General features: G+C 39.3%; 1 protein-coding gene across 1 annotated transcript in view; it reads right to left on the minus strand.

The window, feature by feature from the left end:
• Nucleotides 1–22,575: 22,575 nt before the first annotated feature.
• ADAM23 (ADAM metallopeptidase domain 23) overlaps nt 22,576–24,208 on the minus strand; it is a 150,405-nt gene continuing 148,772 nt past the window's right edge. The window contains exon 25 of the mRNA XM_073807353.1: nt 22,576–22,779. Coding sequence (XP_073663454.1) covers nt 22,685–22,779 — 95 coding nt within the window. The 3' untranslated portion in view covers nt 22,576–22,684. The remainder of the gene's footprint in view (nt 22,780–24,208) is intronic.

Below are 24,208 nucleotides of genomic sequence, written 5' to 3' on the forward strand. Positions count from 1 at the left end.
TTTCTACTTGGATTGGCTCCTTTGTTTCTTAGGTTCAACTCACATGTCTCAAAATACCAAATGCCTGATAAAATGCCTTAAGCATCTTATCTCTCTGCGTGGCATTGAAAATGTAGTTTTGAGACTCAAGAACAGTTACCACCTTTCTTATGTTCCACCTTAGGTCATGATGGCTCAGGAATAATATTTTTCTGCGGAGAGCTACCATGATGTTATTAATAAATAGCTACTCTGCTGACAAATCAATATTCGGCTCCTAATAAGTATGGGAGTGTGGTTCTCATCTCTTGTTTCTGAAATGCTGAATGCTTACAATTTCAGTTTCAGCCCACAATAGTATATCTATGGTTATAGTCATGGAAGTAAGAGGTTTTTTTTTTTTTTTTTTTTGCGGTACGCGGGCCTCTCACTGTTGTGGCCTCTCCCGTAGCGGAGCACAGGCTCCGGACGCACAGGCTCAGTGGCCATGGCTCACAGGCCCAGCCGCTCCGCGGCATGTGGGATCTTCCCAGACCGGGGCACGAACCCGTGTACCCTGCATCGGCAGGCAGACTCTCAACCACTGCGCCACCAGAGAAGCCCCAAGAGGTTTTTTTAAATTCATTTTTTGCTACACAGAGATATGGTCAAAAGTTTAAGTGTAATCATCCCAATTTTCCTCAAAAAAAAATTTTAAAGGTATTTTTATTAACCTGAGGAGGAAAATTTTTTTTTAATTTTTTTTTTTTTTTTTTTTTTTGCCTGCGTTAGATCTTCGTTGCTGCTCGCAGGCTTTCTCTAGTTTCTGTGAGGCGGAGGCTTCTCACTGTGGTGGCTTCTCTTGCTGCGGAGCACAAGCTCGAGGTGCATAGGCTTCAGTAGTTGTGGCACGTGGGCTCAGTAGTTGTGGCGCACGGGCTTAGTTGCTCCACGGCATGTGGGATCTTCCCGGACCAGGGCTTGTACCCGTGTCCCCTGCATTGGCAGGTGGATTCTTAACCACTGTGCCACCAGTGAAGTCCCTCCTCAAAATTTTTTGAGGAAAAACGGTCCCCTAATCAACAAGTATCAAACGTGGCCTTTAGCATTTACTCTTCTCTCTTTCATACGTTCCACAACCAGCTGCCCAGTTCTGTTGATTCTACCTGTGTGATCTGTCCCACTCCTTTCTGCATTTCCACAGCCCTGTTTTAGTTCTTCATTATCCTGGATCTGTGGTGTGACCCTGGTATCCTAACTGGTTTGCCCGCCTCCTGCCTCTCTTACCCACAGTCCATCGTATATACTGCTGCCGGACAGCTTCCATTCCTCCAAGTCTTAGAAACCTGCTTGCAGCAGCAAAGCTCATGCACAACAACTCAAGATCTCCACAACTTTACCTGGAGCTTCAGGTCATTCCTCTCTTCCTGCTGTCCCTTTTATACACTCTATGCTCCAAATCAAACCAGTCGCTTGGCGACTGTCCCAGATGGGGTTCCCTGGGAAGCAGACTCCGAGGCAGAGGTTAGTGGACAGAATGTTTATTAGGGAGTGCTTTTCTACAGCTGGGAAAGGGGTCATAAGGAAGTAGGACTGGACAGAGGAAGACGAGCTTCCATGAAGGCCCAACACAGGAGGAGTTTTTGGAACCTGTCTGGTCCTGAGCTGGTGTGAGAAAGCTGGGCCTTGAGGAGCCCACACTGATTCATCTTTGGATGTAGCCTACTTTGAGGGCAGTTTTCTTCATTAGGGGAAACCTCCAAAAGGGCCAACAGCTGATGTCTGCCTTCCAACAGCATTCCCAGCAGATAGAGGAATAAACCCTTTATATAATCTCTTTATTTCTCCAAGCAGATCTGAGCAGTTCATCATGCACCTGCCCAAGGGCACTTTTCTATAAGCTCAGTGGCAGGCTGAGAGCTGTCTCTCAGTGCCCATTTCTAAACTTTTTCTTTAGTAATAATACGCCTCCACCCCTGTTAAATCTCTAGTCTCCTTTGCAACTAGGTGTGACTAAGTTCCAATTTCTCATAGCATACTTTTCAACGCTCAATTTTCTGTTTTCACAGACACCTGGGTATTTATCAGGCTGATTTGTAATTACAGGTTTATATTTGGACTTTATGACCTTAAAAATAGGTTAGGAAAGCTATTCACAATTACTTGGCTAATTAGTGACTAGTTTGTCACCACGAAGCCCAGTGTTCTTTTCAGCACTTTTATTTGGTTTCCCTCATCTTGCATGGTAGACTGAAAGAAACGAATATTCCTTTTTCTGACCAGACTCTCACAAATACTGAATTTGTTACAACAAGAGAATAAAAAGGCCGCTCGGAAATGGGAACTGAAAAGTAAAAGTGATGTATGCAACTGCCAGATTGGTATCCAGAGGAACTGCTAGGCCTTCCAAGTCTCCTCCTTTCCTTTGCTTCCTGGAAGGTAGACAGGCTGATCAGAGCTGAAGCAGAGAATTTGTTCCATGAGAGGCAAGATGTGTGCTAAGGATTTCACAGCAAGAAGATGGAGGGTGCGTGGAGCCATCTACTAGCTCTGGACGGCTCATGCGAGAGACAAAAGCTTCTATCTTGTTTAAACTACTGGCCTTTTGGTCTTTGTTATTTCAGCTGAAATTGTACATCTACCTAGTTCAATTTGCAACACTTTTCTCCCCATTTCCATATGTCCATAGTTCACCAGTTATACAGATATCAGTTCAAACGCTTCCTCATCCAGAGAACCTTGTTGATCTCCCTACACCCCAAAGCAGGAAGTAGTATTTTCCTCTGCTGATCTCCCTTGGTAGTTTATCTATTTTTCCTTTACCTAGTGTGACACTTTTATCATAAATGGTCACTCTTGAAATAATGTCATTTGTAGCAACACAGATGAACCTACAGATTATCATACTAAGTTAAGTAAAACAGAGAATGATAAACACCATATGGTATCACTTATATGTGAAATCTTAAAAAAATGATACAAATGAACTTATTTACAAAACAGAAATAGACTCACAGACATAGAAAACAAACTTAATGGTTACCAAAGGGGAAGGGGGGGAGGGATAAATTGGGAGGAGGGATTAACATATACACACTACTATATATAAACTAGATAAACAACAGGACCTACTGTATAGTACAGGGAACTATACTCAATGTCTTGTAATAACCTGTAATGAAAAAGAATCTGAAAAATAATAGATACATATGTATGTATAACTGAATCACTTTGCTGTACAGCTGAAACATTATAAATCAACTATACTTCAATAAAAAAAGAAAAGAGAAGAAACGCTCATTCTTTCCCTATTCTCAGCTCCTGTACTAAACTATAATGTCCAGCATCTGGGTGTCATATTTTCTGACCCAGCATCTAGCAAAGATCTTTTATTTAGTAGACGTTTGTATTATTTGTTGACTCAGTGAAGTTTTTTAAAATATAGGATGAAAAGGGACATTTGTGTCAATTTTCACTTAGTTTTGTAACAGAAAATGGTTTAACTCAACAGAGGTAACAGAAAAATCCCATTTCTTCTCTCACTTGACATCCTGCAGATTTGCAAGCTGATTAACACATTCCTTCCCAGGTGGAGTAAATTTTGTAGGAATACATTTTTAACCTTTTCCTTTGGTCTTGCTATCCCCACCCCACCCCCCCGCACCCCCCCCCCCGCCTCTAGTTCTAACAAATGGCCAGAAGGTACATTTAGAGAGTGAAGTTATTACAATACAGATCCTCTAAACTGGGACACTCCCACTCTCTTCTAGTGGCGGCAGCAGTGGTTCCAGTAGTGGTTCCCAGCAGAATCAGCCCACAAACATAGGCAGAAACCTCAGAACTCTCTCTAACCAATGGTAGATATGGCTTAGGAGCCAGGCAGCCACTAAGCTGCTTTAGCAAGCATGGAGACACGCCTATTTGCCAACACTGGACCAGTTCATCTCCCACAAATGAGCACATCTGAAGAAGCTTAGCACACGAAGCACCACCAAAAGGAAGTAGCTTCCGGCAGTCTGGCTTTGACCCTCTGTGGCTTTCACATCCACATGAAACAGCAGTAAGTTGACATATAAGTGGCAACTCATGAGAACGCCTCTGTGACCCTTCACACAGCCACCTGCAGCCCTGACTGGGGTCAAGGCCACGTCTGCGTACTCACTGGAACTATCAGACGATTGCAGGGGCCACACGTGAAAACGTCTCATTATTTGATGCAGAACTTGGGCCCACTAGGGGCCATAGGCTCAATCCTGTGCAAAGACAAGTTCTGTTTGCACTGCCTTTATCCACACAGTGTTTTTGAAATATGAATTGGCTGCATGATTTAAAAAATAGGAAATTTTAGATACATATCTGGACTTAGGGCTTCTCTAGAAAGATAAATGGGAGGGGCAACCAAGGGTCCAATTTTCTACACGGTTACCATTGCTGGAGCTGAACAGAGACAGGGTGTGTACTCTCCGGCTCAGCTCAGGCTCCTTCACTCTCTCATCTCCTAGACTGAGTTGTCCTACTCGTCTGGGGAACTGGCTCCTTGCAGACGTTAAACGGTTCACCCTTGCTTCACAGCCATTTCACCCATGTAGGAAAAGCAGTTTAAACCTACTGAGTGCCGTCCATTCACTATCTCTATGGGAGTGACATTGGCTCAGTAGCAGTAGCGCTGTCTCTTGCTGTAGGGCAGAGGCCTCCCTGATGTCATTTACCATTTTCAGTTTTCTCCTTGACACTTGTGTCTGAAGAAGCAGGGAGCTTTGCTGTAAGCTCATTTACCTCCTGAGGCTGGAAGCTATTTAAAGCTCCTAAGAGATCTGAAGAACTCTTGATATCCTCCTGATCATTCAGGATGAAGATTTTTCTGTTCTGTTTTGTTTTGCCTTGTTTTTGTAGGACCATTCAATTTACTGGGCCGATTTGGTGTTCAGTGATCATCACAGTCAGATAAATGTTCCCATGAGTGAACTCTATGGGGTCACAAGTGCAGCCTTTGCAGCCACACCAGGGCAAGTGTGCGTGCTCACAAAATCAGCTGGCAAAGGTGCATCAGCAGATCCCAGCAGGACAACTACTTTCAGGTAATGAGGGATCATGGCATTTCCTTTCTCTCCGGAAGTCAGGTACGTGACCAATAACTTGTTCTAGTCAAGGAGCCAGAGAGGCTAATAGGTTTTTGAAAAGATTGAGGAAGTTAACCTTCTCTCCAAGGCATAAAAGATAGATAAACACTAACTTTGGTGGACTGGAAGTGAAGCTGAAATTGGAAAATGATTTTGACCCCTCATTAACTGAAGGACTTACTAAATGTTACTTTAAAAGCATTTATGGTTCTTATCCACCCTCTCACGCCAGACTGAGATTAGCCAGGGATTTTTATGCTAAGAAAATATTAAAGGTTTACAGGTCAGGTCAAGAAGCCCTCTATGTCATTACTGACAGCCCCAAGTACTAAAGACTGATCCATGATGAGTTCATCAGTGGAAAAATATCTAAAAATATAAGGCTTTGACGGAGAACCTCATAATCATCATCATCACTCAAGCAAAAGAAATCCAGGTATCTGAAGCAGAAAACTAGATCTGAATATTACAGGTTATTCTACTCCCACGGCATTTGTAGATGGACTTCCTTCTGTCAACCAAAATGAGCCCTGGTTAAACATAACAATGAAAAAAAAAAGAAAGAAAAACATAACAATATGTGATCATGGTTTGAAGGTCCAACTACACGGCCTTTCGCTCAAGTGCCACCTCCTCTGTGAAACCCTCCTTGATCTCAAAGGCAGGGATAGAGTCTCCCTCCTCTCTTCTGAGGCACTTAATTACTTACCGTCTATTGGGGCACTTATCACATCGAATTTAAATGTTACATTTAAAAGATTGAGAGCTCAGAGTCATTGTGTCCTTGAGACCTGGCACAGTACTGTAGAATTTTCATAGATCAAGTTCAGGAAAGGTAGGAAGGAGAGAAGAAGGTGGGGGCTGGGATGGGAGAGGGGGGTTGGCGGGCTAGCAAAATGGAAGGAAACACAGGCCAGGTGGAAGGAAACAGACATTTAGCACTACTTACCCGAAGTGTCTGACCTCTTCTTCTTGGGTCTTGAAGCACGCTGCTTCCTGTGCCTTGAGTGTTTCCCACTTTATTAGACTAGTGAACTTATCTTTCAAGATAGTTCAACACTCATTTTTGGAAAGCCTTCCTGCCTCCCTCTTCCCTCATCAGTTCTCTTCTATTCATTTCCTACATGATTTAGTTTACTTATCACCTTGGGCTCAAAGGTTTTTGATTTTGTGATTTTCAACACATATCTCTCCCTGCTAAATTGTGAACAACTTTAGGCCAAGAATTTTCTTTTGTTCCTTCAATTCCCAGGAAGAGTTCCTGGCATAGAGGCTTAATAAATGCTTGTCGAATGAATAAATTAATGAGTAGAAATCCCTAACTTTCGTACATGAACCTAAAGGGGGCCTACATTAAATTTGAAAAGTTACTTAGGATCCCACTGTGAGCATATGAATTATCTACCTATTTATTCATATCAAAGTTTTGACTCTAGGGCTGCTGTTCGATTTTCTAGGAAGTGTTTGGTTTCTGGGTCACCTTTCACAGTCAGTTACCAAGGGAGCAAGGAGAATTCAATACAATGTCAAACTCAAAAAAAGAATGAGAAAGGAAAACATATAAAAATCAGATAATTCCTTTAAAAGTCAAATATGAATTGTACTCTAATGTTCTTTCTTATTTAAAGTATAATATTCATGTTATTTTAAGTGTTTCATATTTCTTTTATTACATGAAATGACATAGAAACAAATGAACTATGGTGAGTGGACATAAAATTTACATAAGACTGTTCAGCCCTGGGCAGAAGAGGCTCTTTGAGGGGAACTGTAAGTAGAGTGACTAGGGGAGGATAAGAATTGATGAAGACTAGAAAAATAAACAAGAGTGAGGCCATGAAAGGCAGCCAGCACTTTAAGTTACATTATTAAGTTTGGACTTTATCCTATAGGAAATGAAGAGCTCCTGCAAACTCTACCAGAGGAATGATGTGGTCAGATTAGGCTCTTTCCGTGTTAGTGCAGTACATACATGTGAGGTACATGTGAGATACATGTGGCTGTTGAGCACACACCAAAGCATGGCACTGGGGAGGGAGAGGAAACACTGAGAGACCTTCATGGAGAATGAATATTATTTGATGACCAATCCCATGCAAGGTGTGAGGAAATACCTTCCTTCTTTGAATGTTTCTGATCATACAATTTAGATAACCAAATACTTCTATTTTTCTTTTTAGTTTGATTCTAATGGTACCAGGTCAAAAGTGTGGATGCTATGACTAGCCATCCCCTCTTTAAACCCAGTAGAGAGACACTAAAGAAAAAAAAATGGTAATGATATAGTCCTAAGGTGTTTTTTCCCCCTGACTTACTAAAAGCAAAGCATTTCCAATAAATCCACTGAAACTGAATCCTAATCAGCAATATATTTATCATTAATCAGAGATTTTATTTTGCTCCATTGACTGATCAAATTTTTAGTGAGCCTTTGATTAAGAGACCAGTACTAAAACTCTTGATCGTGTCAGGCGCACAGCCACTTAACCAACAATACAAGAGGACACAGAAAAAGGGTTTAAGAAAAATGATCAAAGTAAAAAGCTACAACACTCAATGTTAACAAAAGTTTTAATATACACTTGACTACAGATGCATACAATGACTACTGAATCTCCATCCATAGACAGCCAACAAGGTATGAATGAATTTATTAACTTCCAACAAAACTTCAGGTTGTGCACTTAAAAAACTGGAAACTATTTAAAAATAAAAATTAACAATGGAAGCAACAATGCTATAAAATATGATGGGATAACTTTAAAGAAAGGGTTCAAGTACTCTTTGGAAAGATCTTCAGACACCAGTTTGTACATTTCCCATCTTTGCATAGTAAAAAAAGAAAAACAGAAACTAAACCCACACACATTCCACTTGGTAAAACTCCACAGCTCTACGTGATTCATGTTTTATAACATGCACTTATGTGTACTGCTCATTTATCTAATAGGAGTAGCTCTAATCTGATGGGCTCATGCAGTATCCCAGGGTGAGCAATGAAGTCAGCGCACATCTCCTCATCCATGTTAATGTAGCAAAAGTAAGCAGGTGAAATGGGAACTTGTCATCACTTAACACTAACTCTTGTTGGGTAACATTAAACAGTGATATGCTTGTGTTTTGAGCTCAAACGAATAAAAAGGCATATTCACACCACAAGAATCAGCAAATGAATGGCATGTGCAAGAGAAAATACAACAGAGTTTGAAACTACATAACCTAATACCATCAAAAATAACTATAATCCACTGTTCACAACTGGTATGGTTGCATTATCTTTCATTGTCATACACAGGTAGCTTAAAGCTTGTGTATTTTACATATACACACAAATAATTTAACACTGGAGCATAGGTTTCATTACCTATGAAATTGCCAGTGTAACAAAAAGTTACACTGACATTTGCCATATGTACATAATATTTGGGGACCACTGTGGTCTGATTTAAAACATAACATCGCACATTTACAATGTTGTTTGTGAAATGCTCAAAAGTTAACAATAGATTTAACTTGTTTGCACTACCATGGTTTTGTATCTATTAAGTCACCGTGGTGCCTCTGGAACAGCAGTGAAATGTGTACGGTGGACTCAGCAGCAGCTGAGTATCCACTAATGAATAGAACCCAGCAACAGAGAGATGTAAACGATGTGGTGACAGGAAGAGATGCCGAGTAATCTGAGTTTCCTCCAAGCTTCCTCTAAGGGCCCGTGCCGCTTGGTAGAGGGATACACCCTGTGTCTCAGGAAGCCAAGAGTACGGCTGATAAACCTTGTAGGTAGCCCTGTGAGTACGATATAAACATACAGCTAGTTCTAGAGAAAGACTGCCTACCTGTGTAGCACCTAGGACTCAGAAAGCAGTAACAGGATTAAGATGTTAGGTTATGGTTTATTGTAGCATAGAGAAATTAAGGTTTCTGCTCTATGATTGCGATACTTCCACAATTAAAGATAACCTGGGGAAAACCCCACTGTTTCAGCAGTACATTTTTCGGACTTAATCCTTTGCAAAGTCCAAGCAAGAGTGGTGAGACTGGTGTCATGAATCTCGCTGAAGAGGAATTTAAAGCTCGATCTAGCAACTAATTTGGTTGTCATGAAGAAGTGACTAGTACAATTGGATGTCCTGTTTCTAAAAACAGGACATTAAAGAAGTGCGGGCTCTTTGGGGGCCTTCAGGAAAACTCATCTCTAGAAGGCTGCTCACTGAAAGGATCATGTACAAGTGTTTACATTCAAAACAAAGCTGGGACCAAATTTCTTTATGAAAGTATATACCTAACACTTGAACAAAAGCTATCTTGACCATAAATAGAAGAAGAATTCAATGACGGTGAATTAAATTTAGAGGGACCTGGGAACCCAGATTACATCTGCAAATCTGCCAGGAGGGGAAAGAAGGATGTGAATTTGTATATAGTAGAATCCTGTTGTAATCCAGCGCAACATTCCACCGACCGGCCATACACTGTGGGCCAAACAAGGTTTGTTGAAAATACAACACACAGAAGTAAAGACTATTTTAACAATGCTCACAAGAAGGTAATTGTTGTTTCTGTCCCCACGACCAGCTTTACAGTGGGTATCTACCATATATATTTTGAGGCAGGAAGTTGAAAGCATGAATGAAATACTGACAATAATAGATATGAATAAAATGGAAAGCTTAACTTCTTCCTCAAGCTTTCAACATTTAAAAATTATTTTTTAATTTAAGGCTTTAAGTTTATCCTCCTTTCACATTAAAGACAGGGAAAGAAAATTGTCAGAACCAAAAGCTAAAACCGTGAGCTTGGCACTTTTGTGATTAATTTGAGAGGGTGTCTACTTTCTTACATTATATACATATGTTTATAATGACATCCAAAAAAATTTAGAGACTTAGTACATATATTTGCATTTACATAATTTTTATATTTTTCATATGGGTTATTTTGTTCTTGTGTCCCCCACACTTTGTTTGTTTTTGGTTTCAAGCATTTCATCTCATTCAAGCATTTCATTTTTTAATTGCACCTGTTTTGTGCCCCAAATCCCTGAATCCGTGGCCACATCTGTCTTTTTTGAAGCAAACCTAAGAATCACTGTACAACACGTTACAAGAGAGAAGGACAGAGACAGAAAGAAATAGAGAAAAGAACCCAAAAAGATGGGGAGCAAACAATAAACTCAAATTTACAGAGAACCTTTACAAGAGAAATATTTCAGTACAGACAAGTGAAACCGATATGTCAAAATCTCTTATTTCCATATTTACATTTATAAAAGAACTATACAATAGCTTCATTGTTCAAATTCCAGCTCCCATTTCCAAAGGATGCTCGGTCCAGGAGAAAAGACAACGGGAAAGTGAATCAACAAGAGCAGGGGTGTGTGGAGCTCCTCGTGGCCTGGTCTAGACTAGGGGGCTGGGGGTCAGGCAGCTTCCATGGGCTCATCTGTCACCTTCACCTTAGGAATTCAGTTGCAGGCTTTGCTGTGGTTGGCTTGCTAGCTGCTTGTTTTATATATGCCATGCAGAGTTTACCCTTTGATCTTCATGCCACTGGAGTGTGTCATTGGTAGGAAAAGAAAAAAAAATCATGCCAAACCATTTAGAAGATATTAAGTGCCAACAGGCTGAGGAAAGAAAAAAAACATTTGCTATTTTTTAATGGTTCTTTTATTGCACTTAATTTTTGTTGTTGTTCCTTCTTCCTTTCATTGGAAAAAAAAATTCTGAAATCGTTCTTTTTATAACATTGTCTTTTGCTCCCTTTTATTGACAGGTGGTGGGAGGAGGTTCTTTGAAATTATTTCCAAAAAGGACAGTTTTCTTTTACCCCATCCCTGTCACCCCAACTTTAGTTCTGTAGTCATTACCACCCAGTGTTTTTGTTTACAGACTTAAGAGTTCCGGCAACGATGCTGCAAGTATGTCACACCCAGAATCCAACAGTGCAAGATGCCGTTCATCCAGTGCCGCTGATTCAGATGGGGCCTTGCTGAGTAGGATCGAACCTCCTCTTCTTGACATTTCTTCCAGGGTGCGTCAAAAGAAGATGCAAGCAGAGGGGAAAAATCCACAATATCAATCAGATAGTGATGAGAGAAGGGTAATGATAATGACAACAATGCTAGTTCCAGAGCAAAGTGATCAACTGGCCCCAAGGCAGATGTTCCCAAATAACTTGAAATTGAAACACAGAACAGCTCACACTTTGGGCTGTTGGTACAACCTCCCTGCCAGTGTATATTCATTTATGAATACCAAAAGAAGCTTCAAGTTGTTCATTGTAAATCACAGAAAGCCACTGGGCAGCCCAATTTGTCTGTTTCAGAAGTAAACGACATGGCTAATTTTAACTAGATATAAATTATTCCAGGGAGGCTCTCCCACTTAGGGGGCTATCAGCAAAACTAAGAAAAATTCTGCAGGTCTTATAGCTACTTCCTTCCAGAGCTTGAGAGTTCTGTATCAGTGGATCCGCTTTTGTCAAAGTGGAAAAAACAAAAACAAAAACAAATACCTTTGCTCTACTCAGTTATCTTGCTGCCTTGGTGGTGTGAGCTCTTACCCTACTCTGGAACAAGCATTTTTCTTACCTAGAAAGTTGAAAACCTGAGTGCACAGTAAGACAGTACACTCAAGGGAGAATGGACACAGGCTTGGGTTAGTTAAGCAAATGCAGCAGCTTAGCTTAGTTTGAAGTAAGCAAGTTAAAATGCCTTGCTCACGGTGTCCGGTCTCCTAAAAAGAGGTTCCTATGTTTAAAAAGAGAAAAGAAAGAACCAGCAAGACACTACAAGGCAACAACAAAAGTTAGTTGCAACCTCCCCGTGGTCTGGCTTTATGTGGGGCATCGAGCAAGGGGGCTCATGCATTCAGTCTGTACACTGAGCGGGTGCAACGCAGCTGCCACCGCGGCATCATGCAAACCTGGAGACCAGCGAGTCCCCAGGATCCCTCATCCCCCTGCCCACTCACTTGGGGCCGGTTGGATACCCTCACAGCTCTAAGCACCAAAAGGATTACAGTATATTCCTCCTCGCCCAGAGGTAATTCAAAATCAGAACAATACCAAAGCTCAAAATATGTAGAAAGACATCCCGCAAAGTTCTTATGTTTTTCCGACATGACCCCTTTTATGCTTCTCTTTGGAAATAGCAAAAATAAACATCTTTAAAGAAAATCTCCCTTCTCTTTTTTAACCTTTTCATTATGGCATCTTCATCAACGGCTTAAGCATGTGGATCACTGGCTAACATGCAGTGCAAACACTATTTCCAACAGTGCTACTTTTTTCTCTTCACCATTCCCCAACCCTTCAACCCTCTTTTGGGTCAGTATTCTTAAAAGCAGCCATTATTGAAGCTGCCCAGGAAAGAGTGGTGAGAACAAACAGGAAGTCTCCCGTGATGTATCTGTCACTGAGCTAGTTTACTTCAGAGCACAGGACCTGTGTCTCTACCTGTTCACTGCCCTTGAAGGTAGATGTATAAGGAACCACACTCCCTGCGAGTCAGGTGGGGAAAAACAGGGACTGCTTGACCTTGTGAAATGACCCTGACGGACTAGGAGCCCCAACCTATTTAGATATGTATTGCTGGAACTCATGAGAAATGTTAAACTAATGTCAAAAGCGGATGTGGAGGAAAGATCAAGTGTGCTCATGCTACCCATGTAAATGACTATATTGCCCTCATTCAAGTTCAGGGAACATCAGATAAATAGCCACGTTTATGGTCATAATGACAATGTGGTTCTTTTTTTTTTTTGGCTGCACCGTGCAGCTTGCGGCATCTTAGTTCCCTGACCAAGGATCGAACCCGGGCCCACGGCAGTGAAAGCACTGAGTCCTAACCAGGAATTCCCTGGTTCATTTTTAAATGGAGATATGAAATTCCATTTCAGCCTGGCATACAGGCAACCTCTAGTGTCCAGAAGCTTGTGCTCCTTTTAAAAGTCAGTTTTTGAAGCTTAGAGTGCATTTTTTATACAAAAAATGTTCTACAGTATGACTGGACTCCCAGGCCAGACCAGGAAGCCAAGCCACCCTCCTGTCTATGGGAAAATGGACTCTAGAAACCAATGGGGAATTCCAGGACCATGTTTCCTCCACTGATGTCCCAGCAGGGAGAAAGTGGAGCCCCGTGATGAAGACAGAGAGGGATACTCCTGCAGCAGGCTGACTTTGAGGGTTCCTCAGGGGTAAACTGTAAAACCACTATGGGCTACTGTACGTTGAGAACTGCCTGTCAAGTCTCTTTGTTCTATTTTAATGAGAAAGCGCTACTCTCATGCGTAGATATTTGCTGCTTTTCTTCCACAGTGTTTCGTCTGAATACCTCTGCTCACTAGATTCTGAAGGCAGCTCACTTTTTCATCATAACCTGCAAGGTATTTCTGGATCATTATAAAATATTAGTGTAATCCATAAACCCTGCATTGACCCAGTTTTCATCCATTTTCACTACTTTTGAAAAACCTGTACTTTTGTCTACTATATATTATACCACATATACATCTATACAAAATTTTTAAAAAGCACTTCAGGTAACAATGACCATCTTGGAATTGCAAAGTCTCAGGTCTTCTTTTAAGGGTATGTCTATCCATCACTAAGACCTTCTTTTCTTTCCATGATGAGTCATCACCTGCCCACCAAGAACCCTTTGCCCAACCCCGCCTCCTTGGTCACCTTAGACTGAGTTCCCTTCCCCAGGGGGTTGAGTCAGGGAGCTGAAGTGGGTCTTTCTGGCCAACCCAACACCACCACCACCTGTGAGGTCTGAGTGAGAAAGTGCCTAACCCAGGAGTCGCAGGTACTAGAGGAATAGGGCTCCTTATTTTGCACTGGGATATGGTCATGTAATTCAGATAAGCGGCAGTCTGGCTATCCTCCTCATGGAAAGACTACCTAAAATTGATCCCATTTCCTAACTCTATAAAAATGAAAAGCAAAAAAAAAAGAAAAAAGGACATTTGCTTTTTTGAGAAAATGTAATTAGCAATATTAAGTTCCTTTCAAATTTCATCCAATGTGACATTCAAACAATTCAGTTAACTTTCCTTGTGATAATCCAGATATGGTCCTTTAAATTTCATTTATTGCAAGCACGTAAACAGTCTTTTCTTTAGCACTTCCAATGACAAGGAACAAAAGCCAAACAGAATCTCCTAGAGTTCAAGTCAGGCTCAGTAAGGACTTGTATCCCAAGTAACTTCTCATAGAGAGGAAACCACATATGTAATTCCACAGACTTATTAAATTAACACTTTTAATGTCAGGAGGAGCTCTGCCAGGCTAGGACGGCCACTCCTGCCACCAAATCCCATGCAGAGAGCAAGCAGCGGAATAATGGGACATGGCAACAGTCTTCCACAGACTGAGATTATAATATGGTTGGAAGAACTCAATATTCATCCTAAAATCTTGTGATATGAATTGCCAACAAACTCTGGCATCATCTATTACCTTCAAGTTCTTTTCCTACCATCACCTAGAATTCCTCTTTTCTACTACCGTTGCCTATGATGTTGATATACTTTATGTGCATATAAATGACCATATTGTTCACATCAAAATTCCTGTCTTCAAATTTAAGGAATTCAGCTAAAAAGCCATATCTAGGTTAATAACAGCAATTCTGTTCATTTTTAGATGGAGAGATGCAATTTTCTTTTTATATATTTGTCACTTTTCCTAAGCTTTAGAGAATGATCCTAAATGCTACTAAAACGATCCTTCATTTTCTCGATTTTTTTCCAAAGTCCAGGGAAAGCAACAGCTCTAATGACCTAGTGGGGCAGCATTATTATTCAGCACTGGACAGGGGCCATGAGTCTCCAGGAGTCAACCAGGACAGAGGTTTGCAATCTTCCGCAGCACAATTCGTAGCTTTATTTAGTGTGTGTAGGGATGGAGAGAAAAAAAGAGCATGGCGTGAGTGTAAATCGATGCAGATGTGGTGGAAAGTTGGACAAATTGGTGTGCCAAGGGCCTATGTTCAGTTTTCACAGGATTTCTCAGAGAAAAATCCTGACACCCCCAAAGACTGTGAGTTCATAGACTGAATTATCCCTTAGCCATCTTCATACTTGGAATATGCAATTAACTGAAGTTACTAAGGTATGCCTACCACATTATCCAATACATCAGAATATTAAAAAAAAATAACCTACCAAATTAAGCATTTTTTTCTTTTTAAGAGTTTCACAACCTTGCTCATGCAAGTCTTACTTACGTTAACCACAACTTTCAGCCTCTACTATTCTGCTAAAAAGAAGTAATCTAAATTCATATTATTTTTTTGACCACAGCAATCTTGATAAAGCTTCATTATCACTTTACATACACAAATATGTACACACTCACACATGCATGTACACTCACATATGCTTTACCACCTATTTCAGGGGAAATATGGTTTAAAAAAAAGAACCAAAAAGAACGGCAGACAGTGTCAGGAGTCAGAGCACAGCTGTATTTCTCATGCATACTCTAACAGATCATGTTTGGTATGATACTTCCTCCACATCTATGTTACTCAGTGTTATACCTAAAGAAATGTGACATTAGGAAAAAGCAGTACTTCCCCTGAGCAGTTAATATATTTTCCTTTAATCTAAAAGTTTATGTACCCTCAGATTCTTCAGGCTACTTTGCCAATTTCCCGTCTAGTAATAAAAACCCGTTTCAGGAGGGATTTCCAATAAAGGTATTTATTTAGAGCAATCCTTTTTAAAAACTGTTTTCAACTTCTGATTCTAAAGAAAGCTCTTTTGTATCTACACTGAACTCAATGAAAAAACTCAAAGTTTCAGTTCAACTAGCAAATAATTTTACTTCCAAATCACCTCTAGACTAATCATCTCCAAAATTGTCCAAATGGTGGGAAAACCTAAGCTTTATCATTCAGCACCCAAAGCGTTTTATTGCAAGGTGTAAGCAGTTATTTAAAGTTTCATACAAACCACATGGTTACTATTAAAATCTAAAGATCTAAACTCTGAAAATATAAAGCTCCTCATGGAGCAAACCAATAGCACAAAGAGTAGCAGCTTCTCCGAATTTAAACGGCTAAAGCGACATGTTCGAGAATTCTGCCTTCATTTTTTTCTTTGTTTCAGGGCATACAAATATTTACTTCGCACTACTGTGCGCCTGCTACAATGTCTTCCTATAAGGGTCATAGGGATGGGAAGGGGTATTGACACAGCCCAGCCGTACACGTGTCTGCACAGCATCCCCAGAAAGGCTGTTTTTCTCACCTCATTAAGTATCCATTTCTCCCCTCTTTTTGTGTGTGTGTGTGTGTGTGTGTTCTGATGATTAGACATCTCTCGCAGATATAAATAAACTGTACGGGCCTAATCCACTTATATACACAGTGATAAAGGCTTTTTTGTTTTTCCCCAAAGAAACATGCAATTCAAGCTGTGAGCTAGGCCAGGCCACTGTTTTGAGGTCCTGCTACAGAACAGTGCTCTTATCTCCAAATGCTGAAGTGATACATCTGTCACTGCAGGTGGCTGGATGGCAAAGATGCCCAGGAGACTCTTCTCCAGGCCTTTGAAACTGAGGTTTCCTAACACTAAGGAGGCATAAGCCTGGGCATGAGCCCAATTTATTTTTCTTGAGGCATATTTTTGAAAAAGTTTAAAGGAGCATTCTAGAATGATAACAGATCCTGGAACTACTGCAACGTACAATGACATTTTTACAGTAATGAGACACTGAAAAGTTTTTGTTGGAATTAGGTCAGCCCAAACAAACATATATTCTTTTGTTAGGTACCATGTGAGAGACTCACCATCTGGGCAATATTTTGGTAATACCATACAAGAAATTTAAACAGGACTTGCTTACTTTGTGTGTGTTTTTCAAAGTATTTCGATGCCAAAATTACTGTTTCGCCAAACAAGTTCAAGTTTATAAATATCCCTGTAGAAAAGAAGTCCCATCTGATAACACCTTTCCAACTTGAAGCCACTCAAAACCTTGTAGGCTTATGCATTAAATCTTAATATAATAACAAAATTAGCAGAAAATGTTGAATTTATTTAAATCATCTATTGGTTTGTTTTTCTTTCATAATCAGTTTCTAATAATAACATTTTACCTGGTTTAAATATATTGAATTCAGAATTCCAAACATAAAATAGAATAAAGTTCATAATTAAGGCAATTATTCAGATAATTCAAGGTCAGAAACTTTCAATTTCAATTGAAACTTTCAATTTAGGTCAAAAACTTCCTCTGTTGAATAACCAGAGGGAGGCAAAGTGGGTTTTGAATTTGGGTAATGGTCTTATTTCCTGTTTAAATTTGTTTCCCTAGATCTAATTGAAACTGAATTGATCACAGGGAGTGTTTGGCACAGGAGGTCTTATCTACAAACCACAATAATCAAGTCATCACAGCACGAAAAGGTATAAAAGGCAATTATCCAATGAATCCAAGGTATGGAAACATCCAAACTGGATAAATTAGGTCCAAAAACTTGGACCACAATTAAGGTTTGTTTGTGATTATCTGGTGTGTCTATTTAAACAAACTTACTTCAGTGATCAATGTACAATCCAAACTGAAAGGTCATATGAAAACACAAAGGCCTACCAGTCATGTCAATATTAACAGTTCATTAGAAAATAGGAAGTGTCACAAAGCCACAGACTTCAAATTCCAATGAGAAACCAATTCAGTAGTTTAGGGAATTAATCAAACTATTTTTTTAAATCTGTTTTTATAAAATTAATGAAGCTTTTCGAATCACAAAGCTATACATGTTACATGTGAAAAATAAGAACCAAATGGTTACTTAGGTTGTGAAAATTTCAAAATGTCAATGGCATATACACCAGTTTTAAACAGTTTTATCCACTTATTTCCAATGACATAGTTTCCTAGATTATCTGCATATAAATAAATGTTTCTCAGGATGCTTGCTCCTAAAAGTTATTTTATCAAAGAACTTCTCCTTTAAGCAGTGCAGTGAATGCCTTCTACATTTCATGTTTTCCCACTTGCCTGAAGATGATATTTGAGGTTCCATGTTTCTTCATTTCTGACCCATTTCTGAACAAAAATATTTATTTTTAGCAGTTTTATTGTTAAAACTCGAAATCTGGTAGCAGGAACTCAAAACTTAGTTATGTAAGCAGAAAAGAGAAGTACCAGAGCCACTGAGAAGAAGACATGCGGCATTGCTTACTTAAATCCCCATCCTGTGCCCCCAAGGACAATAGCTGCTACCAGGATGGCACCAGCGATGGAGCCTATTATGAGATTGGTGGCACTAGGACCTGTGACAAAGGATCATGGGAAGAAAGTCATATGAGCCGACCACTTTCATTACCACCAGGGACAGGCACATAAGCAGTTTCAGGAAGTAAGTCCCCTGCATAAAAGATCGCTAAACACTTAAATCGCCTTTATTTATAGACAGCTACTGCTTGGATTCATCTACCTGGAAATCCAAAGTTTCTGCACCACTGACAGAATAATTCATTCCGTTCACCTTTTTCAGAATTTGAAGCAAATTATGGATGCCCAATAGCTGCCGTTGCCCATCTTTCTTCTCCTCCCCTTTCCCAGTATCACAAATCAAACAAGTAAAAGAGCGAATAAAGAACACTACTGCGTTAGAATTCATTCAATCTGACTGGCAAATGAGGGCATGAAAAGAAGGAAAACTATTCCACTGAAATGCTCTTTCAAGCAGCACATAAAGTTGTCTGAATGCTAAATTTTTTATCCCCCGTTGGAGACAGTTAAAATGTAGAAGTCGGAAGGAGGGTATCAAAAAATAGAAACGTTGAAGCTCTCAAAGAGCTTCACTGTACAGACCTATACAGTGTTTACACAGCAACATGGGGTTCCAAAGACAAGATATAAAGGAAGCATAAAATTCATTTGGGTAATTCAGTAGAAATGGGAAAAAGATTCCTTAGGTTCTTTTGAAAATTGAATCTATCTTCAATTTTCCAGTTATTGCTAAGAGAAATCTGAGGTTTAGAGATAGTTGAAAAAAAAAAAAAAAAAGAGAGAGAGAGAGAGAGAGTCGGAAAGACAGCAAGAAAGAAAATGCAAGGTGGAGCTTCTATCAGTTGTTTAAGAGTTGAAACATACAGTAAATCCTCTCCACCCACATGGAAAATACTTTAGCTCACTGTTTTTAAATGTAAGAAACGCTAACTTCAGCAAACGAATTATTCTAAGTATCACAACCTCCAGGATGCTAATATGCAGGTCCAGTGCTCCTAACGGCAAGCCACTTCCAGTCCTAACTATATATCTCTGTTTCAGAAGTCACGAGGCCAATTTTCATAGTTCCCCTAAGATCCTGAGTTTGTGTATACATTCATTTCTGTGTAAAAAATTCTCTTTTCTGCTCACATCAGTGCCCTCAACTGTGTACATAAATGGATGCCACTTTTAGCAGCACCAAAATTGTGTGCATTGTATGTTTTTACTCGGAGACCTCCCAGTGCTGTGGGCATGAGTGGGGAGGTGGAGGATGAGTGAGTCTGGGGGACAATGGGAGGCTGGGGGATGTGGTCTTCACAGGCTAACCACTGAGGTTCTACAGAACATAAACCTCAGTGGCCTGTAGAGACACACTGAAAAGAATAAATAATAATGAGTGCAGGAAAAGCTGATTACCTACCGTATATTGAGCACTTACTACATGCCGGGTACAGTTCTAAGCTCTTGACAAATATTATTTCATTTGATCCTCACAAAAACCTTACGAGATAGGAACTATGATTATCCCTGCTTAATAGATGAAGAAACAGAGGCTTCTAGAAGTTAATAAGTGACAGAGGCAAAATCTGAACACAAATTTGTCTGACTCTCAAGCTTATGCTACAAACTGAGGGTCAGCGAACTACAGACCACAGGCCAAATATGCCCCCGATGCTTTTTTGGCAAAGAAATTTTATTGGAACACAGCCACGTTCATTGGTTTACATACTGTTTATGGCTGCTTTCATGCAGAGACAGCAGAGGTACGCACAGGCTATGACAGACACCCTGCGGCCTGCAAAGCCAAAACAATTTACTATCTTTAAGATTGCTAAACATTATCCCATTTAGCTGTATTTCCTCCCCACATTTTTTTCTGCTTTTGTTCTTTTTTTAAAAATTTTTATTTTATATTGGAGTATGGTTGATTAACAATGTTGTGTTAGTTTCAGGTGTACAGCAAAGTGATTCAGTTATACATATACATGTATCTATTCTTTTTCAAATTCTTTTCCCAGTTAGGTTGTTACAGAATATTAAGCAGACATCCTTGGGCTATACAGTAGGTCCTTGTTGGTTATCTATTTTAAATATAGCAGTGTGTATATGTCAATCCCAAACTCCCACATTTTAATAAGGAATCAAATTTTGAAACAAACTTTCAAAAAATTTGTATTGCCGTCTACATTCCGTATGCTTTAGAAATGATTTGTACTTTACCAGCCCAGAAAGCATAGGTTGGGATTAGAATCAATACATAATCCATGAGAAATGATTCCTGATTTACAATTATAAACTAAGGAGTAGAAGTAAAGGCAAAAATCCCAAACAAAACCAAAAAAAAAAGCTCTGTGGAATCCTCAGTGACTAAATGAACATTAATACTATCAGTTGAACCAAAAAGTGTTAAAACCATCTATATCATACTATGTGGATTTTATTTTTAAAAAGCTATATTTCTGTTTTTAGCAATTATGGCAAAATTTAGAATTGGAAGGAAAAAAACCAGTAAACTAATAGACAAAAAGAGTGCAGAAACCAAGTTAAATAAATAAATCTATTTTAAAGAAATACATATATGCTTATACGGACTTACCTGTCACAACCAGAAAAAGCCACAAGCTAACAACAGTGGAAGGGTAGATGAAACAAAGGTTGGTAACAAAGACTATGCCTTACAGCAAAGGCCTTGGATTTTGCCCAGCTCTAAATTTTTCCAAGGGAAATTTATTAAAATTCATCCCTTCTGTTAGTACATTTCAGTTATGGCCAATAAATAGTATAAAATGATATAAAATGGAATTTATATACTATAAAATAATATAAAAAATGGAATTGGGATGATTTTTTAGAAAACTACCTTTCTTCAGGGAGGAATTTCACATAAATGTATATAGAATTTCTCCTGGAAAAGGAATGTTGCTTCTGTATATAATCCAGTTAACAGACCCAAAGTGAAATTTTACAGGACAAAGTTCTTGTTTTCTCTAAATATTTTACCTCTGTCATATACAAGTAAGTAAGGAGAAATAAAATATTTATTTTCTAACAAGTAAAGAGAAATAAAATATCTTTTCCAGTATTTTAGCTTCCCTCGGATTAATTAGCTTCACAGTCCATACAGATGGGATGTGAGTTAGAAGATCCCAGTCTAGTCAAAGCCCTTCAGTCAGGGGAGAGAAAGCTTAGGTAATCTTCAACACAAAGTGACACCTCTGGACTCCTCCTCTCTTAATGCTATTTTGGTGCTGAGGTCTCCCAGGCCCGTACTGTACTGTGTGCAGCAACTAATGGGACTAAGGAGGAACGTGTGTGATGTTAGCAACAAGCCCGTGGTTTGGGGAGGTTGAATAGAGTTTATCTGGTGTTTCCTTAAGATACTAGGAAATCATTCCTGGGCCACTGGGGAGGGTTACCACCACTACACTGAATAGAAAAGACAGCATGTGTGGGGTATTTCTGTTATTTGTAAATGCTTTCTCTGTAATTAGAGGGGGAAAATATTAGGATAATCTTTTAGTTTACAGATTGGCAACCTCATAAAAGCTATATCCCATGGAGAAATGACAGCTGTTGTGAGGACGTGGATCAAGTACAGAGCAACCTAAATTAAAGCACCAATGAGAAGAGCTGTATTTCTGTGTAGGGCAAGTGGCACACAATATATTTATTTATACACTCGTTATTTTTAAGACAAACGCACCAGATAATTTGCAACTGTTCACTTAAGGTTTGCACTAAATATCTTCCCTTTCTTAAGGCTCCTTGTTTCCAAATATTTATGTAAACTTCTGATTTGAATGATTAACCTGTTCTATAAGAAGAAAATAAAGGCAGTATCCTGAATATCTTCTTTTTAAAAAAAAATTAAGCTGAAGCCTCCTGTATCACTCTAAATAAATGGAGGAAATATTAGTGGCTACATTTGGATTATCTTTAAAAGGAGATACAACTGTTGATAATTCCTAGCTGTATACGTGGATCTATTTGACTGGTGAAGATTAAACTTGTTATAAGAATCCTAACAAACTCTCATATAAAAGCATTTTTGTCAATAGTTTGTCCAAAAAAGTCTGTATCTTAAAATTACTTTTACAAATGGAGGAGCAATGGAAGCTTTTGGACCATTGCCTTAATTGTGAAGACATCATAAGCACCCCAATATTATTTTATGCCCCACATTGTTCCAGGCAGGAGAAGGTTCTCCACTGCACGAGAAAACCACAGGACACAAACACATCCAAATCACACCACAAGGGGCACTACCACGGGGAACACAGCAATGAGACAACACATGGGGGAGTCGGATGCCAAGGGTCAGCTCACACGCCAGGAACCAAACAGAAACACTCTGAAACGCAGAAAGATGCTTACTCTATTCCCCACCCTGTGCCTCCAAAAATCACCCCCAGGGCCAGAATGGTGCCGGCCACAGCACCTATTAGCCTGCTTGTGGCCATGCTCACTGTGTGGAGGGAAAACGGAGATTTTTTTAACAAAGGAAATTAATTACACACTGATTTCACTAACATACACATAATCCGTTTAGGAAATGCTCTGAAAGTCGGTTAAAGATTGAGATCTTTGCTTTAAGATTTGAAGTTAAGATCTACATACACATTGCAAATATTTGAGGATGATTTTGAATTTACGTTCAAATTCCACAGATGCTACTTAAAAACATAATCTTTTATAAATACTTTAAACATGTAAATAATCCAATTTGAGTTATAGGTCCTACACGGAATGAGATAAAATTAAAATGTAATTTTAATTGCATAACAGCAAATCTGTATTTTGGTTATGAAAGTAATAAACCATTACTATGCTTTTTATAAACTTCTCAAACCACGAAATATGCCTAAGAAGCTATATCTTTTTTGAAATTCAGATCTTATTCCAATTTTGTGAAAATCCTTACAAATTTAAAACAGAATATATTTCAAATGAACCACATTTTTACCTGGAAAGTTACTTTATCTGGAAAAGTGTATCTCAAATAACCTGCAATGTTTGGGACACACATTGTATTGGGACATTTAGTTTTTGTTTATAGTCTCCAGTGTATAAACTACGCACTGAGAGAAAGTTAGGGTCTCTGGGAAACTGTCTTAATTGCTTCAAACCATGCAGTAGCGGATGGCTGAGTGGAGACACTCCATCCCCGCACATCACGACTTCTGTGAATAGCTTTGGCAGGTTGCAAAATGGGCCTGGAATGAGCACAGGTCCCCAGCGTTCTCTGCATGGGCAAGATGAAGTTTAGCATTGAAGGAGGGAGGCAGGTTATTCAGGGTTGAATGTGTCTGTGCGGCTCTGAATATACATGCAAACCTGTGGACAAAAATGCACTTTAACTCACATTTCTATGTGAATCAAAAGTACTGGCTTCAATCACTTTACCGATGAAGACCGAAATTACCTTCCACAAGGCTGCATTCACACAGATTGTGTGTTATGGGAAACAAAGAACTATGACTCGAAGTCATAGTTTTTAAGGCAATTTTTTAAGGCTTAATAGTTTTTAAGGCAATTTTTTAAGGCTTAATATTGGGCTTGTTAACATTTTGAGCTAAATATTCTCCCAAAGAAGAGAGGGGACCTTGGTGAGCAACAGTACAATTGCTTCATTTTATCACAGAGCAAATAATCTGAGTGAGAGATTCTAGTTTTATCATTAACTTAGCACAACCTGAGTTGTTCTTAAAATAACGAAAAAGATGGGGACACAACAGAAAACAGAGAAAGTCTCTGGAGAGCATTGAGGGGAAAAGAAAGAAGACCAACATATAAGGTGGTGGCAATGTTTTCCAAATATGACAGTACATTATAATTCAAAATAACCTAACTGATGGCTCAGACTTCCAAATTGTGGAGGTAAATATTGGGATGAA

The sequence above is a fragment of the Tursiops truncatus genome, chromosome 7, assembly GCF_011762595.2.
Source record: "Tursiops truncatus isolate mTurTru1 chromosome 7, mTurTru1.mat.Y, whole genome shotgun sequence".
Taxonomy (NCBI): Eukaryota; Metazoa; Chordata; class Mammalia; order Artiodactyla; family Delphinidae; genus Tursiops; species Tursiops truncatus.